Raw genomic sequence first — 26,906 nt, 5'->3', positions numbered from 1 at the left:
ATCATCCGTTCCCTCTTTTCTTCCTTCTTCTCGAGTTCATTTACTCCACCCGTCCATTCATTAAACGGTATGTGTTTATAGGAGCCTGTTATGTCCTAATTATTGCACCAGGGAAGCGAGATGAGCAAGACAGTCATTCTCCTTCCCTCAAGGAGGCTATGGTCTGATGGAGGAGGTGGACAAGCACCAGGTCGTTGCTCTGGGAAGCGGCAGGTAATCTGAGGGGGGAGGTCAGGGTGCTGTGGGGCCTAGAGGAGACGTCCCTAACTCAGTCTTGGAAGGTCTTGGAAGGTTTTTGGAAAGAAGCAAAGTCTAAGCTGATCCTTAGGGATGAATGGAAGTTGGTCAAGGAAGGAACCAGAGACAGAAGGTAGAGAGAACTGGGCCAGAGGGATGCTGGGGAGAGTTCTGGTCAAAGAAGAGACCAGATGTGAGGATGTGGAAAACAGGCTGAGAAGAAGAGACCAGATGTGAGGATGTGGAGGGAACAGGCTGAAGAGACCAGATGTGAGGACATGGAGGAAACAGGCTGAAGAGACCAGATGTGAGGACATGGAGGAAACAGGCTGAAGAGACCAGATGTGAGGACGTGGAGGAAAGAGGCTGAGAAGACGAGACCAGATGTGAGGATGTGGAGGAAACAGGCTGAGAAGAAGAGACCAGATGTGAGGGTGTGGAGGAAACAGGCTGAGAAGAAGACCAGATGTGAGGACGTGGAGGAAACAGGCTGAGAAGAAGACCAGATGTGAGGACGTGGAGGAAACAGGCTGAGAAGAAGAGACCAGATGTGAGGACGTGGAGGAAACAGGCTGAGAAGACGAGACCAGATGTGAGGGTGTGGAGGAAACAGGCTGAAAAGACCAGATGTGAGGATGTGGAGGAAACAGGCTGAGAAGAAGAGACCAGATGTGAGGATGTGGAGGAAACAGGCTGAGAAGAAGAGACCAGATGTGAGGACGTGGAGGGAACAGGCTGAAGAGACCAGATGTGAGGATGTGGAGGAAACAGGCTGAAGAGACCAGATGTGAGGATGTGGAAAACAGGTTGAGAAGAAGAGACCAGATGTGAGGACGTGGAGGAAACAGGCTGAGAAGACAAGACCAGATGTGAGGACGTGGAGGAAACAGGCTGGGAAGAAGAGACCAGATGTGACGACGTGGAGAAAACAGGCTGAAGAGACCAGATGTGAGGATGTGGAGGAAACAGGTTGAAAAGAAGAGACCAGATGTGAGGACGTGGAGGAAACAGGCTGAGAAGACAAGACCAGATGTGAGGACGTGGAGGAAACAGGCTGGGAAGACGAGACCAGATGTGAGGACGTGGAGGAAACAGGCTGAGAAGACAAGACCAGATGTGAGGGTGTGGAGGAAACAGGCTGAAGAGACCAGATGTGAGGACGTGGAGGAAACAGGCTGAAGAGACCAGATGTGAGGATGTGGAGGAAACAGGCTGAGAAGAAGAGACCAGATGTGAGGGTGTGGAGGAAACAGGCTGAAGAGACCAGATGTGAGGATGTGGAGGAAACAGGCTGGGAAGATGAGACCAGATGTGAGGATGTGGAGGAAACAGGCTGAGAAGAAGAGACCAGATGTGAGGATGTGGAGGAAACAGGCTGAGAAGACAAGACCAGATGTGAGGGTGTGGAGGAAACAGGCTGAAGAGACCAGATGTGAGGATGTGGAGGAAACAGTCTGAGAAGAAGACCAGATGTGAGGACGTGGAGGAAACAGGCTGAGAAGAAGACCAGATGTGAGGACGTGGAGGAAACAGGCTGGGAAGATGAGACCAGATGTGAGGATGTGGAGGAAACAGGCTGAGAAGAAGAGACCAGATGTGAGGGTGTGGAGGAAACAGGCTGAAGAGACCAGATGTGAGGATGTGGAGGAAACAGGCTGGGAAGATGAGACCAGATGTGAGGATGTGGAGGAAACAGGCTGAGAAGAAGAGACCAGATGTGAGGATGTGGAGGAAACAGGCTGAAGAGACCAGATGTGAGGACGTGGAGGAAACAGGCTGAGAAGACGAGACCAGATGTGAGGACGTGGAGGAAACAGGCTGGGAAGAAGAGACCAGATGTGAGGACGTGGAGGGAACAGGCTGAAGAGACCAGATGTGAGGACGTGGAGGAAACAGGCTGGGAAGACGAGACCAGATGTGAGGACGTGGAGGAAACAGGCTGAGAAGATAAGACCAGATGTGAGGACGTGGAGGAAACAGGCTGAGAAGACGAGACCAGATGTGAGGGCGTGGAGGAAACAGGCTGAGAAGACAAGACCAGATGTGAGGGTGTGGAGGAAACAGGCTGAAGAGACCAGATGTGAGGATGTGGAGGAAACAGGCTGGGAAGATGAGACCAGATGTGAGGACGTGGAGGAAACAGGCTGAAGATACCAGATGTGAGGATGTGGAGGAAACAGGCTGAGAAGAAGAGACCAGATGTGAGGGCGTGGAGGAAACAGGCTGAGAAGACAAGACCAGATGTGAGGGTGTGGAGGAAACAGGCTGAAGAGACCAGATGTGAGGATGTGGAGGAAACAGGCTGGGAAGATGAGACCAGATGTGAGGACGTGGAGGAAACAGGCTGAAGATACCAGATGTGAGGATGTGGAGGAAACAGGCTGAGAAGAAGAGACCAGATGTGAGGACGTGGAGGAAACAGGCTGAGAAGAAGAGACCAGATGTGAGGACGTGGAGGAAACAGGCTGAGAAGAGACCAGATGTGAGGACGTGGAGGAAACAGGCTGGGAAGACAAGACCAGATGTGAGGGTGTGGAGGAAACAGGCTGAGAAGAAGAGACCAGATGTGAGGACGTCGAGGAAATAGGCGGAAGAGACCAGATGTGAGGATGGGGAGGAAACAGGCTGGGAAGACAAGACCAGATATGAGGATGTGGAGGAAACAGGCTGGGAAGCACATTGGAGGAGGGATGGAAAGTTCTGTCCATGGGAATGCCGGTGTGAGCAGTGAGGCAAGGCTGGCGTGGAGAGCAGGGCAAGCCTGGCAAAGGCTCGTGCGCCCTCTTAAGGATCCAATGTGCATCCCAAGAGCAGTGGGAAGGTGCTGAGGGCTTTGAGCAGGGGAGGTGATGCAACCAGCAGTTATGTAGACTTTTTTCGTGCCTAGAGAGGCTGCCTATACAAGCTGCACCCCAGCAGCCAGTGTACCCCATCTGACAATCTGCGAAGTCTCGAGTCACGATGCATTACTCTCTACTTCTGCATTTAGCTTCTAGTGTGGTCTGAAGCTACGACGTGGGCAGGGTGGGTATGGTGAGACATGCTTTTCCAAACCCGAGTAGGACTCTTGCACATGCGTAATCATACAGCGCTCTCCGCATTGGGGGACAGGGGTGTGGGCTGGTAAAGAGGACCTGGGCGGGGTACTAACAGCATCTACTACAAGCCACTGGGCAGATGCCAAGCTGTAGAACCCACGTAAAGAGTCAGAGACTTGTTCAGCATATCCCACGCTCCGTCATTTAAATTTTCAACTCGGTACCTGCTTCTCTGAGCCTGTCCGACTGATTTTCAAGCATTGCGATGCTTTCACCCTCCAGACCATCCGAAAAGATGAGCAGCACCTGGCAAAAGAGGCCATCAAAGAAAGGGATGATGTGATATCTAAATAGATGACTGGGGAGGGAAGAGCACAGGAAAGCCTGGAGATGGGATGTGCAGGGTACCTGTGCCCGGGATGCAGATTTATCCTCAAACGTGTTCCACAGCCCCTGCAACAGCTCGGCGTTGAGATGAGTTGGTCCTTTGACGGTGACCTGACTCAGGCTGTCGAATATTGCTTTCTGGTAGATTTGGAACCTGGCAGGGAATCCTTGGACACTGTCCACTTTAAAGGCCACGCTCACCTGAGCCTCTGCCCCTGCCCCACAGCTCACCCCCCTGATGGAGCTGATGTCCTCCAAGAGGCCTGGGAGGTAGGATTCCAGCCGGGGGTGGCCCTCGAGCAAATGCTGCCCCGGCACGTGGGAGGAGAGGTCGAACCCGACCGCTACATCCAGGAAGCAATCTGGAGACCAAGGGAGAGAGCCCAGGTTAGCGAGGACAAGGAGGAAGGAAAGACAGGATGGAGGAGAAAAGGAGGGGATCATGACCTAGACCTGCAGCCTTGGGTGCCCAGAGTGTCAAGAAGGAAGATAGTGGCTGCTATACCAGCTACACAGGTGCTTCCTCCATCCCCTTTCAAACAGTGCAAGTTCCAAGAGGGATTTGAAGTTCAAACTGGGGTTCATTCTCACTCCCAGTGGCTGGCTGTGTGTGTGCACGTCTGTGCATTTTCCCTTCTTTTAATGATAACATTCATATAACCGTAAGATAGTGAAGATCTGATTTGTCTTTAGAGATTAATCCAGAAGGTACCAATGCAAATGACTGCAAAAGCTAGATGGGTGACGTAAATGAGTCAAATGGGCAGGCAAGGAAAATGCCCTGAGCCAAGTGACCTGGAACCTGAAAGCCAGAATTCAGCCGTAGCAGCCTCTTTGTACGACCTCATCTCTGACAAGGCACCTGGCAGGTGCATTTTATTTGCCCTGTCCATTGTTGACGATAACAGCAGTTAGCACCTGAGAGATTTTACATGACAATGTGGATTTTGAGAAATCAGAAGATCTGACAACCCTGGGTCCATTTTCCCCACGGCTGCTCTCAGCTGGAGCTGAATGTGACGTCTTCTTAAGATGGGCCACTGCTCCCCAGTCCATTTTCCTTCTACCTGCCCCCTCGACACATTCATGTTACCCATCTGGCTCGGTGGCCATTTGAGTTTGAAACCTCTGGATTAAATAAACCCTAAGGATGATTCAAATCTTTGATATTTATGATTATCTGAATGTCATCATTCAAAGAAAAAAAAAACGTGTGCGCGCACACTCACGTACCAGCCTCCACATCGCCCCTCACAAGATGCTTTAATAAAGTTTAAAAAAGTAAAATTTCTAACCAGCAAATGTTTATTTTACTTACTGCTGGGTACAAGGCCTCGTCTGAGGCCCCCGGGAAGCGGGGACGGCAGACGCAGGAGATGGTGCTTCAGGAGCTAAGAGAAGCACAAGCCCTGGCCTGCAGGAGGGGGCAGGCTCAGAGGCACAGCCCCTCCTGGCCCCGCAGCCCCTTCCTCTCTTCTGAGGGCAGCTGCTGGTCCTGAGCTTGCTGGAAGCACAGGGGAGGCTGTTCTCACCGCACACCGAGCCACACAGATGTCCTGCTACAGCTGCCCATAAAACGCCCGGGGGAAATGGGAAGTCCCCACTGAATCACCCAAAAAACCAGCGAGGGCGCACTTACTGGTTTTCCCGCAGCTCTGGCAGAGTTCACGGACCGTTCTCTTTTTCACATCCACATCCTTTAATTTATCGAAATCTCGAACCATCATTATTTTCTCAGAGTTGCCTGTTATGGGCAGGAGCCGCTCTTTGCGGACATTTCCCACGCCCAAGACCAGGACGCAGATGCCAAGGCCCTTCAGCGTTTTGACGGCGTCGGCCACGCTGTATCGGGGGTCCCCGGATGTGATAACCAGCAGAGTCTGAGGGACCCCAGCGTTCCTTCTCCCACCAGCAGAGGTGTGGAACATGTCACTCACGTGCTTGAGGGCAAAGTCCATTCGCGGGAGCCCTTGGCTCCTGCGGGTAGCCTGCAGCCGAGTCTTCAGCTGTGTTTTATTGAAGGAGCTTCCCAGCTCATTGATTTCCTGGTAGCGGCCCCCAAACTGAGCCATCCCAACTTTCATGCTTTGAGACCGACTGTCAAAAGTATCAATTAAGTCTGACAAGAAAGTTTTCATGGCCCCAAACTCTGAATCAGACACCATATCAGAGCCATCGCAAAGGAAAATCATGTCGGCTTCTTGAAGTTTACAGACTGAAACAGGAAAAAAAAACCAGTGGATTCTTTTCTTCATGAATCATCCTAAAACCTCCCTTCACTCCAAACACTTAAATTGCTGTGCTAATCCCCTCATTAGTAGCAAATTGAGATGAGTTAAGAGAAGAAAGAATCACTGATTGATCCTCAGAGAGAAAGATAAATAGCAGAAGAGGAAAGATTAATGGAGTTTGTTTCAAACATTAGTAATTTACATGATTCATTTGAAAAGACACAAAGTTACTCAGAGAGAGAAAGTGCAAAACTAGGGCAAGTGGCCACAGTAGCTGCTGAGGGCAGGGAGAGGGAAGAAGAGATGAGATGTGGGGCATTTTCGGGACTTGGAGTTGTCCTAAATGACACTGCAGGGACAGATACTGGACATTATATATCCTGCCACTGAATGGACTGGGGGAGAGTGTGAACTACAATGTAAACTATAACCCATGTGGTGCAGCAGTGCTCCAAGATGCATTCACCAAATGCAATGAATGGGCCACAGTGATGAAAGAGGTTGATGATGTGGGAGGAGTGGGGGGGTGGGGTGTAGGGTAAGTGGGAAACTCTTCTATTTTTTAATGTAACATTTTTTGTGATCTATGTATCTTTAAAAAAAAAAGACAATTTAATTAAATATATATATATATAATTTTTTTTTTAAAACTTGCTAGGCTGAATCTATACACTAAAAGGTAATCGCCAAGGCCTGGAGCCCCTCAGGGCACCGAGAAGGGGCCAGTCCCCCAAGTCAAGGTCACGGCACCAACGTGCTGCTCTCCGCACACCGTTTACTAGAACACTTCCACTTTACACTTGTGTTGAGAATTACCGTTTTAAAAACAGGGTTGGCAGACAATGACGTCATTCGTGTTCATGCCCACCTTATGAGCAGTTATGCTAGTTTTAGAGCTGTGGGAAAGGAATTCAAGGCTTAAGGGTCTTCCTAAGAGTTCATAATTAGGAGGAGGTGGAGCTGACACCTAGACCTCTAGACCTTTTTTATCCTTAAATCTGGCACATGTTCCCACTGCGGGCTTTTCCACTGTTTCTAGGATATCATACCACAAATGTTAAAAATCCATGGGCAAACTATTGGTGGGCAGTAAACACAGCCCAGGGACGTCTCCCTCAAGTCCACTGTGAAACATCTCCAAACCAAGGCGAGACCTTCTACACTTACTTCCAACCAAGCATAACGGCTGGGGTAGGGGAAGCGCCGAAGCGATCACTGAAGACAACTGAGGCAACGGATTGCCACTCTCCCACGATTCCTGGTCAACCCAGAACGGCGGGCACAGAGATGTGCGGTCCAGCCAGGCCTTCAAGGCAGAAAATTTGCTTGCCAAAGGTTACCCCGTCCCCAGGACATTCCACATGCAGGCGCTGAGCGAGCTGGGGATATTAAAACCCAGCCACTTTAGTCTGATGCTGGGCATCCCTGATTGGCAGCCAGTCTTTTTTTTCTTCTTTATTTTCTTTTAAATGTTACATTCAGGGGAAGCGGACGTGGCCCAGCGGTTAGGGCGTCCACCTACCACATGGGAGGTCCAAGGTTCAAACCCCGGGCCTCCTTGACCCGTGTGGAGCTGGCCCATGCGCAGTGCTGATGCGTGCAAGGAGTGCCCTGCCACGCAGGGGTGTTCCCCGCGCAGGGGAGCCCCACGTGCAAGGAGAGCGCCCCATAAGGAGAGCCGCCCAGTGCGAAAGAAAGTGCAGCCTGCCCAGGAATGGCGCCGCCCACATGGAGAGCTGACACAACAAGATGACACAACAAAAAGAAACACAGATTCCCGTGCTGCGGACAACAACAGAAGAGGACAAAGAAGATGCAACAAATAGACACAGAGAACAGACAACCGGGTGGGGGGGGGGGGGAAGGGGAGAGAAATAAATAAATAAAAATAAATCTATTAAAAAAATGTTACATTAAAAAAATATGAGGTCTCCATATACCCCCCAGCCCCCCCCCCCACTCCTCCCACAGCCAGTCTTGACAACCCCACAGTCCACTCCCGCCTCCCTCTCCTACACTAATGGCCCTTATCCAGGTTAGACCACTTGAACCTCCTGTGGCCCTATAGGCTGCCTATGATCCCATTTAGAGGGCCCTGGATCTTGGGAGACAAAAGTCTATCTGTTTAAACTAAGAAATGCTCCACTTGAGTTTGGCTTTAAAGTGACCCCCCAGTGGCTGCATAGAAACCATTAAGCAAACTGAGCAGCAGGGGTAGCCATTAAGGAGCATAACGTAAATGCAACCCTAAGAAGAGTTCCTTTCTGCCCAAAGAATGCCAACAGTTTGAAAGACAACAAGGAATGCTTCTGGAACTTTCTTGTATAACTTTTCAATGTATGCTGTGCAGTGGGAAGGGAACTCGCCGCAACCCATTTCTTTATAGAGCTGAGAAAACTAGAAGCCTGAGTGGTGACATGGTCAGCTCTGACCCCCAGGGAATGGAAGTCAAGCCTTACCATTTATTTTCAATTAAACTTTTCTTCCAACCCCCATAGAAACTTTAAAAATTACAGCTTACCCTCTTGCGCGTTGATACACATACTTTCTTGTATAGGCAGGTAAATATCTTTCAGTTTGTCGAAATCATCTACATGGATAGTGTTCTCTTTATTCCCTGCCATAGTCTCAAGTTCATCTTTGTTGGCCTGCCCAACACCCACTGCAAAGATGATGATGCCCTTGTCTCTCAGCTTCAGTGCCGTGTCATTGAGCAGATTTCGGTCATGGGACTCCCCATCAGTGATGACAATCAGCATCTGCTTTACGCCTTGCTTGATGCGGCTGCCACGTTCTTCCGTGAAGAGGACGTTGGCGTGGTCGAGAGCCTTGGCAGTGAAGGTTCTCCCGCCCGTGTCCCTGCGGCTCCTCAGATTGCTGATGATGTCGGATCTTTCAGAGTATGTATTAAGGAAGAAAAGAATCTCAGGATCATCAGAGTATCTGAGAGCTCCAAACTGAACTCGGTTCTGGCCCACGTCTGCCTTCTTCACCAGGTGGGCCGTTAAGTTAATCATGCTTTCTAGCTGTTGTATATTGATGCTGCCAGAATTATCCAGCAAAAACACAACATCCAACTGCTGAATCCTTTTACAATCTGAAAGACGAAGAAAGCTGGAATCACACACTTTCCTGAAGCTCATTCTACAAAGACTACGAGGTAGGAAGCAAACTAACATTTGCTGTAAGCCTACTGTGTGTTAGACACGGCATCTCATTTAGATCTCAGAAGTGGCTATTTACGGGAAACGGACTTGGCCCAGTGGTTAGGGCGTCCATCTACCACATGGGAGGTCCGCGGTTCAAACCCTGGGCTTCCTTGACCCGTGTGCAGCTGGCCCATGCGCAGTGCTGATGTGCGCAAGGAGTGCCCTGCCACGCAGGGGTGTCCCCGCTTAGGGGAGCCCCACGCGCAAGGAGTGCCTCCCATAAGGAGAGCCGCCCAGCGCAAAAGAAAGTGCAGCCTGCCCAGGAATGGCGCCTCCCACACTTCCCGTGCCGCTGAGGACAACAGAAGCGGACAAAGAAACAAGACGCAGCAAATAGACACAGAGAACAGACAACCCCGGGAGGGGGGGAATTAAATAAATAAATAAATCTTAAAAAAAAAAAAGTGGCTCTTGCCACTTTTCTGAGCTAGCAGCTGAGGTTCAGAGAAATGCAGCTAGCAGCTGAGGTTCAGAGAAATGCAACTTGTCTAGGATCATGATTCCAGGGACATTTCCTTTATCTACATGAGTCCACAACTGGTGATCCTTGTACCACACCACCCTGTACTGCTACATCTCATTAGATGTAATGCTTTTTGCTAACCAGGCTTTCAGTTGAAAGGAAACATCAGAAGCTGGTTCAACACCAATATAAGAGGAGACATGACTGATGTTTACCGAACTAGTTGCTGCAGGAGCTCTTTGAATGAGCCAGGGCTTTTTATCTTATTCCCTCTGGCTCTGACTGTCTTCTGAGCTTCTGGTAGGACCTACCTTTCCATAGGCACCATGCTTTAGCCTCCTAAGTCAGAACCCAGAAAGAGTGGTCAGACAGCTAAGGTCCTACCACCTCTTCCTTAGCCCCAAGCCCTCCTCCATGTTAGAAGCCAGCTGCCACTGTGGCTGGGTCTCCAAAGAATGGTGTCCCCTCCTTCCCTTCGCTCAGTAACTTAAGCACATGTCTGCCAAAGTTTTGCTTTCTCCACTTCCCACCCTGTCTATTTTGCTTCCAATCCTTAAATCTGACTATGATGTCCTAAATTTTCAAGTCTCAGACTGTGGCTTGAGCCCAGGCTATATCTGTAGATACCTGGGAAAATGGCCAACTCAGATATGACAAGTAGTCATGAACTGATAAATACTTAAGAGTTGATTTACTGTATGAGTCAGCTGAAATGTTACTTTTTCCCAGATAACACCTTATGTTATAGGCAGGGCCTCCACAAATATTACATTTATCAAAATTGAGAAATACCAGGAACTGTTCATATGCTGCCTGAGCCCTAAATCTCAGCAGAGTTGCAACTAACACCTGTCCTCCAATTCATTGGACTCATCCAGGACAACTAACAAATGGATGATTTTGTTATCATCCCATCCGAAAGAACAGAGAGTATCTACAACTGCAAGCAAAACAGTTCCACCCATCTGCCCCATGGGATCTAAGCCCCCTCTCAACCAGAAGCAGAGTGGGCATCACCAGCCCCAAATCCTCAAGACTGAGGAAAGAACAAACATAAGGGAGAACGCAATTATGGACTCAAGTAGACTTATTATTCTGTTAATGGAAGAACTTGTATCCTTGATATAAAGGCAGTGGTCACCAGAGGTTCTGAGGGGTGGGAGAGGGAAGAATAGGTATAACATGGGGCATTTTTGAGACACTGGAATTGTCCTACATGACACTGCAATGACAGATACAAGCCATTTTACCTATAATATTGTCCAGTGCAAAGTGTAAACCTTAATGTAAACTATAGGCCATGGTTAGTAGCAATCTTCAATATGTGTTCATCCATTGCAACAAACGTACCACACTAATGGAAAATGTTGTTATAGGGAAAAATGTGGGAGGAGGAGAGGGTGAGGTATATGAGAATCCCCTATATTTCTGATGTAACTTTTATGTAATCTAAAGCTTCTTTAAAAATAATTAAAATAAAATAATAAAAGTCAACAAGAGCCCTGACTTCAAAGGTGAGACTGTAGCCAATGTACACCTTTCTGAGAAAGTGCTGACATTACCAAGGGTTCTGGAACCCCTCCCCCTTTTGAAGGAAGAAAAAGCTCTAATTAAGCTGTTATGAGGGAAATCTTAGAAGTGTTGCTAAACTCAGATCATAATGAGACATTTTGTTAACTTTCTGAAAATTTCACACACACAATTCTGAAGAATGATGTGACAACATACAACAAACTTACTAATAACTTTTGTTTGTTCTCTTAGTGGTATCTGAAACACAAATAATAACACATGATAAACTTCAAAGTTTTTGTTCTATGTCTGTATTTATAGCAAGTTTGCATTCAAGAGCCATTAACAATTAATGGTCTCAAACTGAAGGTTATTTAATATGATTTGAAAAGGTCTGTAATTCGAGAGATAAAAATGATGACCCCAAGCAATCAGAGAAAAAGAAATATCAAACATTTCCAATGGGCTAGATACAAGTAGGGCAAATCAAAAATACCTGGCCAATAGAGGTTAAGAAGAACAATGCAAAGTAATGAAAACACACACTATACCTTTGAGATACACAAGGTATGGGAAGCAGCAGGTTTAAGTACTGGATTTAATTTAACTAAGAGGAAAATGAATTTGTCTTTCTAATTGTCTACCATTTAACAATCGTTATAGGTAGCCAAAAAACAATTCTGGGATTAAAAATTGGCTCTGGAAAATCCAGGCTTTCAGGTATTTAAAAGTTAATGCACTTGGATATCTTCTTAGAATATATTTGAAGTCACCAAAGCTAAGCTATGTTGTTTCCTGTGAATACTACATGCCAAAATAATTAATCCAGAAAATTCCTGGAGTTCATAGGTGGTTCAGCATAGCATCCATAAGGCCAAAATTTAGCAGTGAAGTCCAGATGGGGGCAAAGCCCAGAGTAAAATACTCCATTCACCCACTATAAAGCCAACAGCTCATATCCTTGATTTCTCAAGGATAACAGCGTCACTTACCATGGGCGGTGCACACGCGGAAGATGAGTTTACTTTCTATTGCCTTAAGATGATCAAAGTTCTCAACTTGGAACACCAGGTTGTCATCTCCGCTGATCTCCTTTAGCTGAGCTCTATTGGCACCATACACCCCCACAGAGAAGATGATGACATTTTTGTCTCTAAGTTCTTTAGCAGGAACGCTCACGTCATCCTGCGCTTCTCCATCTGTGATAAGGATGAGGAACTTTTTGACAGCAGGGCGGGCTCCCTTGGCGGGGGTGAAGTACTGAGCTACAAAGTTCAGCGCTTTTCCAATTAAAGTGTTCTGACTAATGAGAATCATTCTCTCTATTGCATCAGAAATTTCTTGTAGCGTAAAGTACTTATTAAGCTGGAACTCTTCCTTGCTATCCCCGCTGAACTGAACAACACCAATGTGGTTTTTGTCTGGACCAATTTGAATCTTAGCTAACAGGTTTTTCATGAAGGTTTTCATTTTCCCAAAATTTTCCTGTCCTATACTTCCAGAACTGTCTACCAGAAACATGATATCAGCCTTCATGTCTTCACATCCTGCACGTTATTTAAAAAACAAAACAGAGAAAAGACTGGATTAGCATGGTGCTCAGAATAAGTACAAGTAGTAAATCAGAAATGAACATATTAACCAGAAAATATTGATAATTACTTCAAGTGACTGCTTTTGTCTTTGAAAATTTACTTGCTTCTTTAGTAGTAGCCTGAGTGGTACCCTGAATCAGAAATCCATTGTAGATTACCCAGGGAACTTTAAAGAGAAATTGCCGCCTCCAGAGTGTGTATTCATTCATTCATTCATTCATCCATCATTCATTAATTCGTATGCATTATTACAAACTTATCAATGGCATAAGGAAATGTCCAGCACAGGCTTGCAATGGTGACCAAACAAGGAATCAGACCAAAGTCATCAATTCCCTGCACTCATAGGATTAGTATTCCAGAGTTGTGTATATATTCTTGCAAAACAATATTCCTAGGAATCTTTAAGTAGGATTTTTTCTGGGATAATTTTAAATGATTTCATAAACACTATAAATTAACATTGGAAATTGGGTAAAAAGCTCTTATTATAGATAACAAGCACATATCCATTCAACATGGAATGTTCTCCTATTTACAGTAAAATTAGTAGATAGTCCACCAACCAGAAATTTATATATATATATAGACAAAATCCATGTGGAAATGGACACACTCATATGTACATACATACACACATATGAGATCAATTTCTATACACCAAAGGAAAAAGCAATGTTATTAAGTTGCTGCACATTTGTTGCACATATGGATATACATATATATACAATAGCAAACACATTGTTATTAGCATGTACCTCTTTATTACTATCCCTTTTATTCCTCTTTCTGTCTCTGCCAACCCTCTCACCAGTACCTCTCTCAGCACTTACCTTGTCCATTCCCTACAACACAAAAATAAACAATAAGCATCAGCCGCAGAAGAATAAAAAGACGTTAGTTAGTTTTTAATAATTTGCATCATATAAGGCTCTACATGCACCCTCTGCTCTACCAGAAGAGATTGACACGACCCCCGTAAGCTACCCTGGAGCCACCTTGGAAGTCCCAAGTGGGAAAGTCACTGAGAAAGCCTGTGGGCTTGGCAGAGCCTCCCTGCTGTGCAGAGTGGAGGACGCCCCTCCAGCGGCACAGGGAAGGAAAGGACTTCTACAGGTAGCTCATCACTCCCCAGCCCACCTCCTGCATCCCCCTGTGACAAAGGCTGCGTCTTTGCTCTCCCGTTCTTCTTGGAACTGGTCCTGTTGCCCGGGGGGAAGACCACGTTTTCCTGCCTCCTTTGAAGCTAGATGTGCCCACATGACCACGTTTTGGCCAACAGACGTGAGCAGGAATGGTTTGGCCACTTGTGGATCTTACCACTAAAATAAACCTGACTTCCCTAGCCCATTCTCTTCCCACTGGTTGGAGGTGGCAAGAACTGGAGCTTCAGTTTGGACCTAAAAATGCTGAGAAAGTGTGGAGGATGGAACTGCCTCTCCACTGGACCTGGACTGCTCACCTTTGGGATATCACGTAAGAGAGAAATAACAAGCAGTAACATGTAGTTTGGGCTTTGGTTTGTTGGGACAGGGGCTTAACTTGTTCCCTGACCAGTACACTGTGCCTTGCTCAGAGACTAGTCTTTTTGCCCTAGCCCCTCAAGCTTTGGCCCCTCAGTTTACCTGCCTCTCTGGGTACCATTTTAGGGCTCATTTCCTTGGCCACAGCTTGGGTCTCCCTCCAGGTATGACAGTGATCGGGCTGACTCCCTAAACTGCAATAACCTAACCCTAACTGCAATTACCTGACCTGCAAGACAGACTCTGCAGCTCTGGAGAATGGTCCAGAGCCTTCTCCCTTGAAAGAACCTGACATACAATCTACGTGATGCTTTCTGAAAACCTTTCACTCTTACTGGTATTGGCCCAGGGAACTGCGGGGACCAGTTATTCTTGCACTCCTTCTAAGACATCCTGAAAACCAAACTCTGTTACTGTCAGTAACAAAAAAACACAACCAAAATTTTCATTTAGGATCTTGCCATTAATGTTACCTAATTGCTCATTTATTTTTTCTATTTTGTTGTTTTATAGTGACTCAGAGAAAATTAGAACACATTTTCATTTGATATTATGTTCGAATAACTTTGGACTCTCTTTCTTTCCTCATCAGTGAGCACCCTAGCCAACATCTGCAATAGCTAATTATTATATAATGTCGCATTAACTATGTACCAGGATTTGCCTAAGTGCTCCACACACTTGATCACCTCCAAGCTTCGCGACAACCTCACAAACAAGGGGTCAAGGCAAGTAGATGGCAAGTAACTTATTCAGCTAAGAAGAGGGGGATCTGGGGGTGGAATCTGGTTCTGCCTCTGGCATCCTGTTTCTTTACGGGTAAGCTCACTGCCTCTCAGCAGACGATGTTTTCTCACGCTAACACTGGCAATCAACACGTACCATTCTGAATTAGTAACTACTGTAATAAGAGAAACAGCAAACAACCAGCTAAAGGAATTTGCAAGTTGCTCTTCCTAACTTTGGGTACTGAATTTTTAGTCAGAACAAAAATGTGACTGTGTTTCTGCTATAAATAAAAATGAACAATGGTTACGTAGGTAGAGATATACGTTCACGTTGTAAAAATAATGGCTGGTGTTTGTTATGCTAAGCCTGTAAGGATTCTCATTTATGCTCATTTCATAGATGAGGGAGTTGGAGACCCAGGAGGGAAAATGAACCTTTTACCTTAATTCAGAGCCCATTTCTTCCACTGCACGTATCTACCTTCAGTTCATGCGTGCACACACATGCTCACACTCATGCAGCACATGCCTGGAAGATCGCCTCTTACTCCTGCAGCAGTGTGCACACACGTGTACATGCTCACACAGGGTGCGCATGGAGTATAGCTTCTTACTCCCACAGCAGTGTGCACACACATGCACACACTCACATAGCACACATGGATGATTGCCTCTTACTCCCACAGCAGTGTGCACACGCAGGCACACACCACACAATGCACACGTGGAGGATCGCCTCTTACACTTCGTAGCAGTGTGCACACACGTGCACACACTCACACGTACACACACCACACAATGCACACATGGAAGACGACCTCTTACTCCCACAGCAGTGTGCACACACGTGTACATGCTCACACAGTGTGTGCATGGAGTATTGCTTCTTACTCCCATAGCAGTGTGCACACACAGGCACACACCACACAATGCACACGTGGAGGATCGCCTCTTACACCTCATGGCAGTGTGCACACACATGCACACACGTGCACACTCACACATGCACACGTAGAGGATCGCCTCTTACTCTCACAGCAGTGTGCACACACAGGCACACACCACACAATGCACATGTGGAGGATCGCCTCTTACACCTCATAGCAGTGTGCACACACGTGTACATGCTCACACAGTGTGTGTGTGGAGTATTGCTTCTTACTCCCATAGCAGTGTGCACACACAGGCACACACCACACAATGCACACGTGGAGGATCGCCTCTTACACCTCGTAGCAGTGTGCACACACGTGCACACACAGGTGCACACGTGGAAGATGACCTCTTACTCCCATGGCAGTGGTCCTTGTCACGGCCACCGCGTCGTCAGCCACCTTCCGGCTCCTGCCTGGGAGCCGCCTCGGCCCTGCGTTCTGCAGAGGGAGCTCCTGCCCTTGGCAGCGGGTCTGGAAGTGGGGGGCCCGGTCACCCTCAGGGGAAGGATGGTGCTGGAGCGAGCGCCAACATAGGCCCACACAGGCCCTAGGAGTGGTGAATGATGACAGGGGAGAATCAAGCCCCTTCCGCTTTGCTCACCTTTTTCCGTGCAGATCCCGTGAACAACTTCATTTTTTATGCCTTTTAAGGAATCAAAGTTCTGCCCGAAGCTCACCCTTTCCTCCGCCCCAGCTATCTGCCGCAGCTGTGTCCTGTTGGCCGCCCCGATGCCGATGGCGTGGATGGTGACGCCTTCGGCCCTCAGTCTCTCGGCAGGCTCCAGGACGGCGTCCGAGGACAGCCCGTCGGTCAGCACGACGAGGTGACAGGGCACTGCGCCTGGCCGCTGCGTCCTTCCCGCCTCTATCACTTGCAGCATAAGTGTCAGGGCTTTCCCGGTATAGGTGCCACCGCCGAGCTGCCTGATGTTGGCCACGGCCTTTCTCAGGAGCGCGTCGCTGGAGTAGGCGCCGATGGGGAATTCCACGCGATTCGCCTCCGCGTACTGCACGGCCCCCACCCGCACGCGGCCGGGGCCAATGCTGAACATCCCTATCACTTCCGCCACGAAGTCCTTGATTTGATCAAACTGGGGTACCTGGATGCTGCCTGAGCCGTCGATCAGGAAATAAAGGTCAGCCTCCTTTGTGTCCACACAGCCTGCAAAACAATGGAACACGCGTTCTCCGTCAGTCCTGGAGCCCCTGGAGAGAACCTGGCGTGTGTGTCTGGGGCGGGTTTGGGGAGGGGCTGTGGGGGTCCTAGACGGTGGGGGCTCTGCATCCAGCCCGCACAGCTATCAGGCACGTGGCTGCCCCGTTTCTCTTTTGATATTTACAGCAGCCTTGGGGGGAAATTGAAGTGGGGCAAGGCGTCATGGGCGGCCAAGGCCACGGTCAGGAAGGGAACGCCCGGCTCCAGGTCTCCAGGAGCTACATCCGGCAGTTTCTCTAAGACCGACACCAGCCTGAGGCTGTGTAAGCCTCATTTCCTGAGAAATGGGATGCGATACCTGCCTTTCAGGTGTACTTGCCCAACCTCTTCTTCCCAGAGTGGCCAGAGGGATATATTTAAAACCAAAATCAGATCAGGTTAGTCTTACACTTACATGATTTGTCTTTGAATTTAGAATTTTTAAATCCCCAAATTGGCCTGAACTTGGCCCCTGCTTTTCCTCTTGGGCCCTGTTTCCTGCAACTCCTCGCCTCCTTACTGTTCTCCAGCCATGCTGGGTGTCCCTCTGTTCTGTGGACGTGCTCCAGGGGGGTTGTTCTTGCCCTCCTCCCTTCCTGGAATATTCTTTCCCCCCAAATATTCACATGGCTGATCACTGCCCATCATGAACGTGTCAACTCCAACATCAGCTCTTCAAAAAGGCCTTTCCCTATCCTCCAGCTAAAGCAGGTCAGTTCCTCTCTTTTTTATTACTGTGTTTCTGAAAAGACAAAGTAATTCTGTCCCATGTAACTCCCTGTAACTTTGGTTACAGTAATTGAACTGTAATTGAAATTGATAAAATGTAATTGAAATGGATAAAAAAGTTACCCAACTGTATGTGCCTGCCTTCTCCAAATCAATAGCCACCAGCCACGTGTGATTATTAAAATGAAAATGAATTAAAGTTGAATAAAATTTAAAAGTCAGTTCCACAGTTACATTACCACATTTCCAGGGCTCGATGGCCACTTGTAGCTACTAAGTGTCACATTGAATGGCACAATTAACACAACATTTCTATCACCACCGAAAGTTTTATTGGACAGTGCTGATATATACAATGTGACACCATTTTTAAAAAAACGTGTGTGTGCATGTGCCTGAGTGGAGAGAGAGGGAGAGAGGCGAGGCGAGGCAAGGGAAAGGAAGGGAGGATTAATATTGAATTAATCTGAGAAGAGGATGGCAGGCAATTTTAATTTCTTCTTTATGTTCATAATATTAAGCTATTCTATAATTAACACAATGTACTTGTTTACAGTTTTTCAATGTGTAACTTCCACACTATAAAATTCACCCATTTTAAGTGTATCATTTAATGATTTTTAGTCATTTTATAGAGTTGTGCAACCAACACCCAAATCCAGTAAAGAACATTTCCCTAACTCCAAAAAGTTTTCAAAATTCGACGGCAGCCCTAGGCAACTGCTCACAGTCCTTCTATCATTTAAGATGAAATCTTAAGAAACATACCAGTTTTATCGAGGTCCAGCTGCTCCGCGCGGGTGGACACCTGAGACCATATTTCATTCTGGATCTTCTTCAGGAAGCTCCGACTGTAGCCTTCCAGCTTGGCGTAGGAGTTGAGGGTCGAAATCGCCTGTCCCTGGGGGTAGGACACGATTTCCTCCAGCTGGGTGACGTTGGTCCCCTCGATGCCCACGGACAGCACGGTCACGTCCTGCAGCCGAAGCCGCAGCGCCGCCTCCCGCACCGCGTCGTCCGACGGCCTGTGGGTGACCAGCACGGCGATCTGCGGCACCCCCTCTGCCCTCCGGCTGCCGCTCAGCTCTGAGAAGCCCTCCGCCCTCAACTGCTCAATGGCGGCCCCCGCGTTGGATTTCCCGGTGTGGAGGGAAAGTTTCTGGATTTGCTGCAGAAATTCGGATCGGTTTGTGTTTGCTTTCAGAAGAGAAAGTGTCCTGGCTCTGTCGCTGAAGCTCATCAGCCCAAGCCGCAAGCAGTTCTCCTGCACATCCATGGAGAGAGTGATGTTCTCCAGGAACTTCTGAAGGTGCCTTAAATTTTGTCGGGTGCCAACTGATTCATCCACCAGGAACACGACGTCAGCAAGAGAATCTTTCTCACAGACCACGGGGACTAGAGCTACGGAGAGAGAAAAAATATGAGGATTAGTAGAAACCACTGGCCCAGGGTAACCTCACTTGTACATGGCCGTGTGACCAAGATATGGCCAATGAAATGGGAGCAGAAGTGATGGTCTCTTTCACAGTTGGCCATTCCCCTCTCACAAGCAATTTCCCACCTTTTTTCCCTTCTACCAGCTGTATGCCAATTCCAAGGGCACCTTGGAAGTCGTCTTTGAGGATGGAAGAATCACCATCGACCTGGATCCCTGAATAGAGAAGAAGCTAATGGCCATGTTAGGCACTGACTCTATGTTGTTATGAGACATAAACTTATTATTTGGTGGGGGGTCTATTATTATCACAGCCTAATTTGCCTGATTAATAAAGCAGCCCATAAATACAGCCATGGAATTGGAGAACTGTAGAGCAGGAAGGAAGCTTTAACATCACCCCAATTTCCGTATTTTACAAATGAGGATACTGATTCAAGTATCCAGAAAAAGGATATCACTTCCTCAAGATCACATGGCCAGTTAGTGGCCTTGTCTGGATCTTTTGACCCTTGACTTTGTACCAATAAGGTGGTTTCCTTGGGTCCTAGAAATTGCTAATCCATGCTCAGAGTGGCTCTCCATCAACTGAGCACTGAGGCAGCCAGGAAAATCCGTTATGCTGGAGATTCTTTCTACCTTACTCTAGAGAGAACAGCTGCAGCCTTTCACAATACAGTACACTTATTGAGCACGTCCCATGAGAGGTGCCAACTCTTCAAAAACACCACAAGTGCAGTTTCCTGTCTCCATTCCCCATTCCTTACTGGTGCTTGTGGTATCACCTCCCAAGTAAACTACTTTCATTCAAGATTCTTCTCTGCAGGGTCTTCATGGAGAACCAAGTAAGACAAAACTAAAACAATTTTTCAAGTGAGGAATTCTTAATCATGGGGCATAACTAGTCTTCCTTCTGGCCTAAGGGATCAGGATTGAAAGTTGATAAGATGGAGATATTCTATATAAATACAGGGGCTTCCTTGGGACTGAAAGGAAGGCAGTTCTGGCACCTATTTGATGACAGTTGGGAATACTAGAAGACAGTTTTATGACCTGGGAATTTGCCTCCCCCCAAAGGAAACCAGCTGCAATGGCAGTAGTAAAGAGCTGCTCTCAAGTAGTTTTGCACACAACAAACATCAAATTGGATGATGGGGTCTTAGAGGAAAGGTTTGTGAGGTCATATGAGAACCCCTTGGGGTTTCTTAGAAAATAAGTTGGAGAAGTTCATATAAGGGTGTTGTGGTAGCTGATGTCTTAAATTATACAGGTGAGGGTACTGAGTCATTTCAATTTCAGCTGCTTTTAGCTTGATCTCACTCATACTCAGAAGTTGTTCGAAATGTTTCTAATATTTCTTCAATCAAAGATCAAGTCTACTGTATGATATGCCATCATTTAATGGCAGCTCTACAGAAATGAAAAAGAAAGCACACTGAAAGACATTTCCTAACTTAAAAAATATTAAAATGTGGAAAAACATGCATCTTAGATATAAGAAAATATGAGCACAAAATATATGACTGGAAAGGATAAAAGTCAGATCTCTGGCTTTACTAACTCTCAACATACATTTGAGAGGTTTTACCTCTTAGAAAAAAATGGTGCAGGAGGGGATATGACAACACAGTATATGGAGGGTTCGAGACCACAGCTCATTCATGGTAGACTCAATTACTCATTGCTCTGGGGGAAGGGCAAGATGGCAGCAAAGTAACCAGCTCCAAGAGTCATCTCATCCTAGTAATAACCCAGAGCTGTCTAAATAACCCAGCACAGTTAGTAATAACCCAGAGCGGTCTAAAGCACATATTTGGGGGCTCAGGAGACCTGGAGAGCATCCTGTAGTATCCTTGGAAGAATGGAAGGAGGAGACTGCCCATCTGCAGTGAAGATTCATGATCAGAGCACTCCACGCCACAGAGGCGAGTGCCCATTCTCTGCTGGTGATGCAAGTCACGCTGGGAGCTATTCTGTGGCTGGAGTTGGAAGCTCTATTTCCCAAAAATGGGGGACAAAGAGAAGGTCAGTCACCAACTTCAGCGGCTGATTAGTAAATTAAGCGGGCTAAAGTATAATCCTAAGAACAGCTAAAGTTTGAACCTGTCCAAGTCAAAAAGAGACTGGTACCCTCCATTTTTTACCTCTGCCCCTGACAGGAGGGGAAGCAGGGCTGGTTGAAAATCACAGCGATGGTAGGGACGAGCTTCTTTCCACCCTGGTCAGATGGCAGCCCTAGCCTGGGCTCCAGCCCAATCTCCAGCAGGAAGGAGGCTGGGGGACCTGCCCAAGCCTCTCCAGGCAACTGTAGGTGCTTTGGGCCTGCGTGGACTAGAATGCTGGGTACTCCTGAGGCTCCATCCCCACCCCTGCCAGGGGAGGAGGGGGTCTGGTGCTTTGTCAGTCGACCTGAGCAACCACAGTCAGTTTTGACCCCCACAGCTTGGTTTTCCCACCCATACCTGTGGCTCCATCCATGCCCCAGGCAGGAGAGGAAGGGGAATGAAGCTTCATCAGTCTCTCTGGGCAACTGCAGACAGTCTTGGCCTGCACAGTTTGGATTTCTGCACAGGGCTGGGGCTCTGACCCTATCCCTGGAGGGGAGAAAGCTGGGAGAAGCTTCACTGGGTCCCGAGTAACACAGGCAGCTTCAGCCTCTACAACTTACAGCACCAGCTGCATCCTTGGCTCCCACTGTGCAACCAGCAAGAGAGAAAGGGCAAGAAACAGACTGAAAAGAGCTGATAAAATTCAGAGAGGCTAAACACAAGCCACTATAAAGTTCCAAATTAAATTGAGCCAAGTATCAAAGAGGAGCTGCAGCCCAAAGCCAATCAAATAGAAAGCCCTAGAGTAAAGAGAGGAATTATGCCCAGAATAAACACATCTAATAAACCGGATGCCAAGACAGTGACAAAAAATTACAGTCCATACCAGGAAACAGGAAGCTATGGCCCAGTCAAAGGAATAAGCTAAGCCTCCAGATGACATAAAAGAGTTGAAAAAACTAGTCATAGATGCTCAAACAAATCTCCTTAATAAAGCCAATGAGATGGCTAAAGAGATTAAGGATATTAAGAAGACCCTGGGTGAGCAAAAGAAGAATTTGGAAGCATACATGGAAAAATAGCCGATCTTATGGGAATGAAAGGCACAATAAATGAAATTTAAAATACACTGCAGGCATATAACAGCAAATTTGAGGAAGCGGACAAAAGAATCAGTGAGCTTGAACATGGCCTCCAAAAGTAAACATATAAAAGAACAGATAAAGAAAAGAATGGAAAAAAAATGAACATGGTACAGGGAACTAAATGATGGCAGGAGATGTGCATTCATACAGGTCATGGGTGTCTCCGAGGGAGAAGAGGAGGGAAAAGAGGTAGAAGGAATGTTTGAAGAAATAGTGATAAAATTCCCCAATCCTATTGAAGGACAAAGATATCTGTGTCCAAGAAGTACAATGTACTCTGAGCCAAATAAATATGAATAGACCTACTCGGAAACACATACTAAAAGGAATGTCAAATGCCAAAGACAGAGAATTCTGAGAGCAGCAGAAGAGACATGATACATCACATACAAGTGAGAGACTGGGTGATGGTTTCTCATCAGAGGCTGTGGAGGTTGGAAAGCAGTGGTATGATATATTTAAGATACTGCAAGAGAAAAATTGCCAGCCAAGAAATTTATCTACAACAGGACTGTCTTTCAAGAATGAGGACGCATTTAGAATATTCACAGATAAACAAAAAGTGAGAGACTTTTGTAACCAAGAGACCGGCTCTGCAGGAAATAATAAAAGGAGCACTATAGCCTGAAAAGAAAAGACAGGAGAGAGAGGCTTGGAAGAGAGTCTAGAAATGAAGATTTCATCAGTAAAAGTAACTAAAAGTGTAAAAAGAGTAGTGAAAATAAAATATGACAGATAAAACGCAAAGTTCAAAGATGGGTGAAGTAAGAACTGCATTTACAGTAATAACATTGAATGTTAGTGGATGGAACTTCCCAATTGAAAGATACAGACCTGCAGAATGGATGAGAAAATATGAGCCATTTTTGTGCTGTCTGTGGGAGACTCACTTTAGACCCAGGGACACCAATGGATTGAAAGTGAAAGGCTGGAAAAAGATAATCCACACATGTAGTAACCAAGAAAACCTGTAGTAGCTATACTTATATCAGATGAATTAAACTTTAAAAGCAAAACTGTTATTAGAGACAGAGAGGGACATAGTGTATTAATGTAGGGAGGGGGCAATTCACCAAGAAGATATAACAACTATAAATGTATGTGACCTAACTAGGATGCCCCGGGTTACATGGGGCAGACACTGGTGGAAATGAGGGGGAAAGTAGATACCTCAAGAAGAATAACAAAATGACAAACCTTAGCTGGACTAACAAAGAAAAAAAGAGAGAAGATGCAAATAAATAAAATAAAATATGAAAATGGGAACATTACTACTGACCCCAAAGAAATAAAAGCTTTCATAAAAGGATACTATGAAAAACTGTACATTAACAAATTAGACAATAATGATGAAATGGAAAAATTCCTAGGAATATACAAACAACCTACACTGACTCTAGAAGAAATAGAATAACTCAACAAATGAATCACAAGTAAAGAGATTGAAACAGTCATCAAACAACTCCCCAAAATGAAAAGCCTGGGACCAGATGGTTTCACAGGTAAATTCAATCAAGCAGTCAAAGAAGATTTAATACCAATCTTACTCAAACTCACAAAAAAAAATTGAATAAGAAGGAATGCTACCAAACTCATTCTATGAAGCCAATGTCACCCTAATACCAAAACTGGATAAAGATATTACAAAAAAAGAATATTACAGACCTGTTTCCCTAATGAATACATATGCAAAAATCCTCAATGAAATACTACTCGAATTCAACAACATAGTAAAAGAATTATTCATCATAATCAAGTGGGTTTTATACCAGGCATGCAAGGGTGGTGCAAGACAAGAAAATCGATCAGTGTAATACACTACATTAATAAATCAAAGAAGAAAAATCACAGGGTCCTATTGATTGGTGCAGAAAAGGCATTTGACAAAATACAACATCCTTCCTTGATGAAAATATTTCAAAAGACAGGAATTTTTTTTTTTGGTTTCTTTTTTTTTATCAATTCATGTTTTGTTTTTTTTTAATTATTTATTTATTAATTTTTTTAAAAAATTACATAAAAAATATGAGGTCCCATTCAACCCCACCGCCCCCGCCCCCCACTCCCTCCACAGCAACACTCTCTCCCATCATCATGACACATCCATTGCACCTGGTAAGTTCATCTCTGAGCATCACTGCACCCCATAGTCAATGGTCCACATCATAGCCCAGACTCTCTCATGTTCCATCCAGTGGGCCCTGGGGGGATCTACAGTGTCCCGTAATTGTCCGTGAAGCACTATCCAGGACAACTCCACGTCCCGAAAACGCCTCCACATCTCATCTCTTCCTCCCGTTCCCCACACCCAGCAGCCCCCATGGCTACCGTTCCCACACCCATTCCACATTTTCTCTGTGGACATTGGATTGGTTGTGTCCATTGCACACCTATGAAAAGACAGGAATTAAAGGAAACTTTACCAACATGATAAAGGCCATATATGAAAAATCCACAGCTAACACTATTCCATGGTGAAAGATTGAAAGCTTTCCCATTGAGGTCAGGAACAAGACAAGGATGCCCACTGTCATCGCAGTTATTCAGCATAGTGCTAGAGGTTCCAGCTAGAGCAATCAGGCAACAAAAAGAAACAAAAGGCATCCAAATTGGAAAGGAAGAAGTAAAACTTTGCTATTTGCAGATGTTATGATGCTATACCTAGAAAGTCTTTAAAAATCCACAACAAAGCTACCCGAGCTAATAAATGATTTCAGCAGTGGCAGGATACAAAATTAACCCACAAAAACGAGCAGTGTTTTTATACACTAGTAATGTGCAATCTGAGGAGGAAGTCAGGGAAAAAAGTTCCATTTACAACAGCAACCAAAAGAATAAAATATTTAGGAATAATCTTAACCAAGGCTGTAATGCATTTGTATTCAGAAAACTACAATGAATTGCTAAAAATTAATTAAAGAAGACCTAAATAAATGGAAGAATATTCCATGTTCATGGATTGGTAGAATATCACTAAGATGTCGATTCTACCACAATTCATATATAGATTCAATGCAATCCTGATAACAATTCCAACAGCCTTTTTTAAAGAAATGGAAAACTGAATTATCAAATTTATTTGGAAAGGTAAAGGGCCCCCAATAGCCAGAAACATCTTAAAAAGGAAGAATGAAGTTGGAGGACTCTCACTTTTGGACATTAAATCATGTTACCTAGCTACAGTGGTAAAAAAAAAAAAACAAAACACAACAGCCTGGAACTGGCATTAAGACAGACACATAAACCAATGGAACCAAACTGATGGTTCATAAGCAGACCTTCCCAACTATAATCAAGTGATTTTTGACAAGGCTGTCAAGCCTCCCAGCTGGGACAGAACAGTCTCTTCAACAAATCGTGCTGGGAAAACTGGATATTCATAGCCAAAAGAAAAAAAGAGGACCCCTGTATCACACCCTACACAAAAATTAACTCAAATGGATCAATGACCTAAATATAAAAGCTAGAACCATAAAACTCCTAGAAGAAAATGTGCAGAAACATCTTCAAGATTTGGTGGTAGGCCGTGGATTCTTAATCCTTACACCGAAAGCATAAACAATGAAAGAAAACATGGATAAACAGAACATCCTCAAACTTAAAACAATTTTGTGATTCAAAGGACTTTGTCAAGAAGGTGAAAAAAGACAACCCACTCAATAGGAGAAAATATCTGGAAACCACACATCTGATAAAGGTTTGATTTCAATGCTATGTAAAGAGATCATATGACTCAACAATAAAAGAGCAAGCAATTCAATTTAAAAACAGGCAATAGTCTTAAATAGACATTTCTCCAAAAGAAAGTCTGAATGGCGAAAAAGCACATGAGAAAATTTTCAATATCACTAGCTATTAGGAAAAAATTCAAATCAAAACTATAATGAGATATCATCTCACACTTCATGGAATGGCCATTATTTTAAAAATATGAAAAATCATAAGAGCAGAGAGGATGTGGAGAAACAGGAACGCTCCTTCCCTGTTCTTGGGGGTGTAAAATGGTGCAGCCTCTGTGGAAGACAGCTGGGGGTTCCTGGTGAAGCTAGATACGGAACTGCCATATTATCTGGCAGTCCTTCTGCTGGGAATACATCTGGAAGAACTGGGAATGAGGACAGTAACAGACATTTGCACACGGATGTTCGTAGTGGCATTGGACACTTGATGAAGGTGGCCCAGGTGTTCGTTGGCCGATGAACAGAGGGAGGGGGTATGATGTGTACATCCAATGGAGTACTATGCTGCTGTAGGAAGAAATGACATTGGGGTCCCTGGGATGGCACGGAAGGATCCTGGAGACATTGTGCTGAGTGGGATAGGCTCAGGTATTGTATGATCTCGCTAATATGAACATAGAGTTAAACACGTAGTGTTAAGACCCAGAGTGTAGGTTACTAGGAGATAGGATGATGCGTAATGTACGTAGAATTTTTAATTAACTTGACTATAAAAGTGGGGAGATGGATAGAGTTGATGGCAATGCATTATAGTGA

The 26,906-nt window shown here is 45.7% G+C and overlaps 1 protein-coding gene across 1 annotated transcript in view; it reads right to left on the bottom strand.

Moving 5' to 3' along the window:
• Positions 1-26,906, bottom strand: part of COL6A5 (collagen type VI alpha 5 chain) — a 135,088-nt gene that overhangs the window by 86,845 nt on the left and 21,337 nt on the right. The window contains exons 4-10 of the mRNA XM_058290880.2: positions 18,551-19,183; positions 16,460-17,020; positions 12,070-12,624; positions 8,415-8,990; positions 5,302-5,877; positions 3,684-4,024; positions 3,500-3,581 (exon numbers count right to left, since the gene is read on the bottom strand). Coding sequence (XP_058146863.1) covers positions 3,500-3,581; positions 3,684-4,024; positions 5,302-5,877; positions 8,415-8,990; positions 12,070-12,624; positions 16,460-17,020; positions 18,551-19,183 — 3,324 coding nt within the window. The remainder of the gene's footprint in view (positions 1-3,499; positions 3,582-3,683; positions 4,025-5,301; positions 5,878-8,414; positions 8,991-12,069; positions 12,625-16,459; positions 17,021-18,550; positions 19,184-26,906) is intronic.

Source organism: Dasypus novemcinctus, chromosome 31, assembly GCF_030445035.2.
Source record: "Dasypus novemcinctus isolate mDasNov1 chromosome 31, mDasNov1.1.hap2, whole genome shotgun sequence".
Taxonomy (NCBI): domain Eukaryota; kingdom Metazoa; phylum Chordata; class Mammalia; order Cingulata; family Dasypodidae; genus Dasypus; species Dasypus novemcinctus.
This window is presented reverse-complemented; position numbering and strand designations above follow the sequence as displayed.